The 7,325-nt window shown below is 37.4% G+C and overlaps 2 protein-coding genes across 5 annotated transcripts in view; one reads left to right on the plus strand and one right to left on the minus strand.

Annotated features, from left to right (window-relative positions):
- Window positions 1-354: 354 nt before the first annotated feature.
- LOC307007350 (uncharacterized protein) lies at window positions 355-3,037 on the minus strand. 4 transcript variants are annotated; one of them, XM_079629287.1, is made up of 5 exons: window positions 2,898-3,037; window positions 2,420-2,725; window positions 2,049-2,333; window positions 1,725-1,883; window positions 355-1,647 (listed from the first exon to the last, which is right to left on the minus strand). In XM_079629287.1, exons 2-5 carry the CDS (start codon window positions 2,442-2,444, stop codon window positions 1,568-1,570), a joined length of 549 nt encoding a protein of 182 aa, XP_079485413.1. In that variant the 5' UTR covers window positions 2,445-2,725; window positions 2,898-3,037; the 3' UTR covers window positions 355-1,567. The 4 variants fall into 4 exon arrangements, with proteins under 4 accessions (XP_079485413.1, XP_079485414.1, XP_079485415.1 ...); XM_079629288.1 differs by having other exon boundaries at window positions 2,420-2,622; window positions 2,898-3,034; XM_079629289.1 differs by having other exon boundaries at window positions 2,420-2,619; window positions 2,898-3,023.
- Window positions 3,038-3,608: 571 nt separating this feature from the next.
- cth (cystathionase (cystathionine gamma-lyase)) overlaps window positions 3,609-7,325 on the plus strand; it is a 22,238-nt gene continuing 18,521 nt past the window's right edge. The window contains exons 1-7 of the mRNA XM_079628545.1: window positions 3,609-3,944; window positions 4,914-4,995; window positions 5,079-5,174; window positions 5,265-5,374; window positions 5,574-5,708; window positions 5,938-5,995; window positions 6,081-6,175. Coding sequence (XP_079484671.1) covers window positions 3,765-3,944; window positions 4,914-4,995; window positions 5,079-5,174; window positions 5,265-5,374; window positions 5,574-5,708; window positions 5,938-5,995; window positions 6,081-6,175 — 756 coding nt within the window. The 5' untranslated portion in view covers window positions 3,609-3,764. The remainder of the gene's footprint in view (window positions 3,945-4,913; window positions 4,996-5,078; window positions 5,175-5,264; window positions 5,375-5,573; window positions 5,709-5,937; window positions 5,996-6,080; window positions 6,176-7,325) is intronic.

The following is a 7,325-nucleotide window of genomic DNA, read 5'->3' on the forward strand; positions in this document are numbered from 1 at the left end:
GCAAAAATAGTTTTTATACGCACTTTATAGCGTATAATACACACGCACTCCGCACCCATTATCCTACCCAAGGGGTTTACAGTGCGTAGCATATGCAAAACCATTTTAGCGTATAAATGGCACGAGAAATAAAGCACTTTCATGAGATTGTGTTGGATTATAGGTAACACTGTAAGCAGCATTGAATAATGAAAGAAATAGTTAGTTAAAAAGTTAGTTAAAAATATTGCTCCAGGATTGGAAAGACAAACAATTCAGGAATTCCAGTGTATATAGTTTAATCCATAAAAAAAATAGGAACTTGTTCTCCTAAGAATGGAATGGGAGTTTTTTTTTTTTATTTTTTTTTTTTTTAAATCACATCATCTCTGTGGTTTACTGGCACTGATGTGTTTTCTGACTCAGTGACCAGTTATGTGTAATGTTGTATGGGTTGGCATGGTAACTGCACTCTCTTTTCATTCAGGGGTGAAGTTGACAAAAGATGGGTCAGAGGAGGCTTTTGAATAATTGCTGACATAGGTGAGTTTGATAACTGTTGTATTTTAGATCATTTAAAGTAAGGGCTAGCAGTTGTTTAAAACTGCTATTCACAAAAAGCTATTCCCAATATGACATGGTCATTTATCTTGATTTAATGTATTTTCTAAGAACATTCACTTATTGTACAATGTACAAATGATTTACAGACAATGGAAAAACACAGTTACCGAACTGTACTATACAATACACATTCAGCATGTTAAAATAGTTAAAAAGTACCTTCATATTCTTGTGCTTTTAAAAGTAATTATCTTCCGGGGTAACTATATTAATGTGGATCAACAAAGCAAAAACATTTGAATTATTGACAAGAACAAGTGCAATACAGTTTGCGCTTTGTTACTAATTTTGTTATAAACAATTAAAATTGTGTGTGTACAATACAGTTATGAATTTTGTCTCATGTGGCCTTCCATTTACACTAACTCTAATAGTTAAAATATTACACAGTGATTAAAAGCAAGTTATGTTTATATATGAAACTGTGGTGCTAAAATTGTCCTTCTGCTACAATCAGTGCTGCTAAATATATTTCAATTGTCTTTTAAGTCACAACAGCACCCCTTAACAGATAACAGAGAGAATGACATAACAGGAACATATAACTAATACTGTAACTCATGTGCATTCCTGATCAAGCCTGTCCAACCACTTTGGTAAAAACAGGTGAAGTTATGCAAGCTATATGAGCTCTTTCCCAACAACATGTTGCGTAATCTAAAAATGAAACGTTTCATCCAAATATCTTCAAATGCTGCAGCAAGAACGTATCATGTCTTGATACTTAATAATAAAAAATAGTTTGAGCTGTTCATCTCTGCATATTGAATTCAGATCAATTCATATTCTTAGCTTGACACTTTTTATTCTACTGAGTTGCACGTCTTTTGTTTAGCTGATTGTATGGAAAAAAGAGGATATTCAATGAAAGATAAAGTTTGTGCCATGCATCTCAAGCTGATTCATCCACTGATTCAGACTATGAAACTATGAATCATTTCCAGTCAATCACAGCGTTCCAATGTTACACATCTGTCTCTGGAAGGGAAGCCCATTGCTCCAAATCGAACACAATCATGTCAGTGCCCTCGCTAGATGAATCATCTGCAAAGCAAATACATGATCGTCATATAACAAATCCACATAGTAGTTAGACCATCATATAAATAGGTCTTTGGTACCTCCACATCTGTCTTGCTTTCTTTTCCTATCTCGGTCCCATTTCTTCTGGAAACCCAAAGACGCAGCCACCAGGAAGAATACAACCACACACAGAGCAGCGCTGAATGCCCACATGTGCTCTGACAGCCGGACCACCGATGTACTTGAACGAACACCAACTGACCACACACACAAAACTCACGTCTTAGTATTGTATTGTTCATCGCTTTATTGTGTTTGCTGTACATCTCAGGCTGACTACCGTATTGTTCACATTACACATTCACTTATTTGAATAGTATGCAAAAAAATCCCACCACCATTACGGAAACTGAGGTACTCACTGCTCGTTGCTGTTAAAGTTTTGTTCAGCAGGTTGTTTTCTAAGACACAGGTTACGGCAGTGTCTGCTGATATGTTGATGGTTAGGACACTTGTGATGTTGTAGAGTTCAGACTGTGGTAGGACATTTATATATGTTGTGACTAATGGTTCTGGAGGACGCTGTGTGTGGTTGACAAGCCAGGAGATGGATGGAGCAGGAAATCCTCCTCTGGAGTTGCAAAACAATCTGGTGTCGCCACCATCCACTCCATTCTGTCTTAATAAAGTAGGATGGCTGAAATGACCTGCAGGCAGATAAATAGGTTGTATGCTTGAAACCAAAATAAAAGTCAAAGTTATAGTCTGGCTGCATTAAATATTTTATCCTTACCTGCTACGGTGAGACAGAGCTGCATTTTTCACCGTGAGGCTTAAGATGAAAACTGTGTGTCTGATAAATGTATATTTTTTCCATGGAGAAATCTCCAGTTTTTGGGGCTAAAGATGACACTGTAGTCCGGATACTGTGGGACACATTTTGATTGCACTTGTCCCTCTATCCAGACTGCAGTGTGTATTATTTCCATTCCTCTTCTCCATTCAGATGAGATGTGGAAGGAGGTCAAATTGTTCACCCCATTATAAACACAGGGAAGGAGAACACGCTCCCCAATCATTCCCACTATGCATTCATCAGCTAGATAGTAGTAGATATGAGTTCAAATGTAATTCTTGAATCTAAAGAATAGCCTACAGTGTATACAATGTAACGTATCAAGGCTTTTTTTTTTTTTTTACGTTATCAATGTAACAATGTAACTAACGTATCAATGTAACTAATTGAAACACATCCACAGGACTTCACTTACCTTGCACTGAGGCAACACTTGTGATGGCAAGAAGCAAAGCACCAAACATGTCCCTATGTTCGCTTAAAAATAGTCATGTTGTACTTTCAAAAGCGCACAAGGAGAGGTGTGTACTGCTGTCAAACTGGTATAAAACTGGTGGTGTCACAGGTGTTGTTCGATCATTTTGGGCAGCGCCCAAAACCAAAATGACATAACAAACTGCATACACCTGCCTAGTTTTCTTTAGCTATAGCGTGAGTAATTAAATAAATGGAACTTTTGGTCATTTTAGAACATGTAGGGGAATGCACTTGCCTCCTTAAGCAAGTAAATAAAAAAATTAACATGCAAATAATGTGAATTTCCACAATATTTTGTTAAATTTGTTTTACCCCTAAACATGAAACATTTTTAATAAAATTGACTACTTGTTTTGTTAAATCTTCTCAATAGTTGTCAAATGTTGATATATGCCACAGGTCATACTTGATTCAAATGACACTTGTTTACAAGATAGATAGATAGATAGATAGATAGATAGATAGATAGATAGATAGATATCTTATCTGAAAAACTTGGATTTTGTGATTGTAAAAGCACTCAGTGTACAGCTTGGTTTAGTTTTTGTGTGATGTAAATGTTGCATCATCAGATCATTATCATTCCGCTGAACACGAACCACGTGACTCAGCACGCCCCTGCGTAATCGCCAATCCACTCCATGCCCGACACTACACGTGTAGTGATTGGCGTAGAAAGGATTTGTTGCTATATAACCCTCATTTTACTGTAAACCATTTACAGTAAGTAAGAGAGCTGTTCACTCTTCTGTGATCTCAGGGACCCTGTCTCTCATTCTCATCGTCAGCCATATCCGGAGTGCGCATGGCTTCACACATGCAGAACGACAGCTCAGCCTCTGCCGGCTTCCAGCCGGTCTTTAAATCGTTTGCCACAGAGGCGATCCACGTTGGTTCAGAGCCGGAGCAGTGGAACTCTATGGCCGTAGTGCCTCCCATTTCACTGTCTACCACCTTTAAACAGCACGGTCCGGGGAAACATGCGGTAAGTTGTAATGGTTTGACTTTGAGAATATATTAGGTGCTGTTTCGTATTAGTCCGATATTTTAATGCAGATTGTATGTTGTTATGAACGCAATCGATGCGTGTGCTGATCGAGGAAATGGAGAACTCGACTGTTATGATCAGGGCAACCATTTAAATGGGTTTGATGTGAAATGTGTATGGCAGGAATTTACATGTGAAAGAAAAGTATGTTTAAAAAAATTATAATTTATAAATATAAACTAATATAGCTACCAAGTGTAACAGAATGACTCGCAGAAATAAACTGTATGTCACAGTGCCAGTGACTAAGCACATCTTCTCGTATCGTACCGAAAAACCAGTCTAAACCGGCTTACTGGTTTTATGGTCTCTAGACTGGTTTTATGGTCTCTAGGCTGGTTTTAGAGGGGCTTTTACTTTGTTGGAAAATCCTAAACATAAGTCATGCCTATTTATGTTAACACTTGATGAATTAACGAAATGAAATGGACATTTTACAACACCACAGGTTGAGGTCATAAGTATGCTTATTGCCCTGCTTAAAAAATAGTTTAAATAGCTGGTTGAAGATGGTCTTAGCTGATTTTAAACTGGTCTCCCAGCCCCAAACCCCTCTAGAAACCAGTCAACATAATAATTAGGATCTGGTGGTTCCAGATTAGGCTACATCAGCAAAGATGTTGCAAGTTGACTATTTACTCAACCATGAGTCATGAGAACAGGTGGTTCAAATATGGATGTGCTTGCTTGTGAGGTGTTTCAGGAGTGAAACCACGTTACAGTATACCTGTGAAAAATATATATATATTTTAAAACTTTTCTATGAATTTACACTGTTTCTTTATTGCTCACTAACAGAATCGACACGTTATTTGCACAACTCAAACCAGAAACCACTTGTGTATGCATAGTATTTTGAATTTTCAACACTTTTTTTTTTTTTTCTCTAATGTTTTTATCTGCCAGGGTTTTGAGTACAGCAGGAGTGGAAATCCCACAAGAAACTGTCTTGAGAAAGCAGTTGCTGCTTTGGATGGTGCACAATACTGTGAGTGCATTACCAACACAAAATCATTTATATTGTCTACAAATGACATTGCCATAAACCTAAAGCTCTGATTTCCCTAATAGGTCTTGCTCTTGCCTCTGGATTGGCTGTAACTTTGACCATTACACATCTTTTTAAGTCTGGAGATGGAATTTTGTGCATGAATGATGTTTATGGAGGTGAGTTACTGCTCCTAAAAAAACAATTTAAACCGTTACACTTGATAGAAAAGAGAGAGATTTTGAGTGTCACCTTTCCCCCTCCACCAGGAACTAACCGATATTTCAGGAAAATTGCGGCAGAAGTTGGCCTTGATGTCTCATTTGCTGACCTCACGAAACTAGAGGAGCTAAAAGCAGCTTTAAAACCGAATACAAAGGTACACCTGGCAGAGTTTTTAAATCTTCCTTTCATGTCTCAGCAGTATATAGCTCCGCCTCTGATACAATTATTGTGAGTAAGTGGGTGGATGTGGATATATTTTGTTACACAATTAAACCTGACAGAATGTGTGTTAATCAGCTCTGGGAAGTTCCACCCTAACTAAAATTGGGTAATAAATAGTCCTGTTTCTACAGATGGTGTGGATTGAAACGCCCACAAACCCTACTATGAAGGTTGTGGACATTCAGAGCTGTTCAGATATTGTCCATGCACACAACAAGGACACAATTGTTGTTGTGGACAACACTTTCATGTCAGCCTACTTTCAGGTATACACGTTTATTTTCTTAGATGATGTTCTTTTAATGACTTCGAGTAGATAACTAGCGATATGAAAGACAATTAAAAGGTGACTTAACTATTAAAAGGTGACTTAACTATGTAACAATTTAATTTATTTTAGTTTTGTGTACAATACTCCAGTGCAAGGATAGTTTCCTTTTACAGAACTAGGTATTCATTTAATTATTTGTCTTATTTTTCTTATTACTGGGACAGCGCCCCCTTGCACTTGGAGCAGACATCTGCATGTACTCTGCAACTAAATACATGAATGGTAAAAACAAATGAAAAATTAGATCTAAACCTTACATATTTGAAAACATGCTTGATCAAAGTTAAAATAATCGGTATAATTCCAGGACACAGCGATGTTGTCATGGGGTTGATGTCTCTCAACCGTGAGGACCTCTATGAACGGCTGAAGTTTTTGCAAAATGGTAAGTCTTTACTTAAAGTCCCCCTGTAGTCAATAATTGTATCCCTTAAAACTCATCTTTGATCACCAAAATGACATTTAAACGTTGAAGAGAAATTCTTCATGCCTTAAAATAGCTTAAATGTAAATCTACACCCTTGCCTCATGTAGTATACGTGGTTCTATTAGCCCCGCCTCCGCTCACTCACTCAGCTCAGAGATCCACTCGTTGACGATCACACGTTGACGTGATTGGTTACAAGGTAATTGTGACGTCAGAAACGCCATCGATTTCAAACCGCGTTTTTGAGACTGTCTTTGGTTCACTGCAGTTTTAAGGAGAAAATACTCTGCTGTCCGCAATGCTGTTGACTTATGCTTTTGCACGTGATTTGTCTTAAAGCATATTTAAAAAAACATATAGACATATAAACCACATTAAACGCTTGATTTCCACCACAGGGGGACTTTAATCTAAACTGAAACCGTTAAAATCAGCATGAAACTGAAGTAGCGATAGTATTTTCTTCACTATTGTGACGTATAGTGAAACGGCTTCTTGAAGAAGAAAAAATGTGTGACAGGACTTGATTTTGTGCATCAGGGAATTGACTGGGTCATTGTATGGTTGTGGTTTGGCTATCGCTGTGATCTCATGTAAATGACAAGTAGTTGTCCCGCCCTCACACCGAAAAACACGCCATCATAAAAGAGCAGAGATGTCGCTGCAAGAGGGAGGGGAAGGTATTTTGTTTAAAGACTTCGAGGACACATTTTTTTTTTTATCATGTGCACAAATAAATCATTCATAAAATATACTGCACTATTTAGTTAAAAACAAGAATAATCCGTTTTGATTTTATGGAGATAATCTGGCTGATAACATCTTTGGCCAACAGCTCATTTCTTTATAGCATGACTCAAGATCAAAAGGTCTGTGTATTAGTGTATTTCACAAGCAGTTTATAGCTTGTTATTTAATAAGAGAAGTGTATTTCCCTTTGAAATAAAGCCAGAATATTGGACGGTAACAATGGAGAACAAATGGTTCTCCAATGTATAAAAGATAATCATTTGCATTAGATGATTGGTGGTTTGGTACAGATAATGAAGAGAAGTGTGAAAAAGGTTCCAAAATAATCCAATAAGAGAAGCAGGTGATGTGCAGCATGTAGCAAGACACAAACAA

This window comes from Phoxinus phoxinus, assembly GCF_949152265.1.
Source record: "Phoxinus phoxinus genome assembly, chromosome: 11".
NCBI classification, from domain to species: Eukaryota; Metazoa; Chordata; class Actinopteri; order Cypriniformes; family Leuciscidae; genus Phoxinus; species Phoxinus phoxinus.

Bases quoted from the DNA above. Each gene is read 5' to 3' on its own strand.
- LOC307007350 (XM_079629286.1), bottom strand. From the start codon at position 2,946: ATGTTTGGTGCTTTGCTTCTTGCCATCACAAGTGTTGCCTCAGTGCAA. The intron at 1,884-2,048 runs GTGAGTACCTCA...GTGTGTGGTCAG, and splicing joins AACTTTAACAGCAACGAGCA to TTGGTGTTCGTTCAAGTACA. The intron at 1,648-1,724 runs GTACCAAAGACC...TTTGCTTTGCAG, and splicing joins AAAGCAAGACAGATGTGGAG to ATGATTCATCTAGCGAGGGC.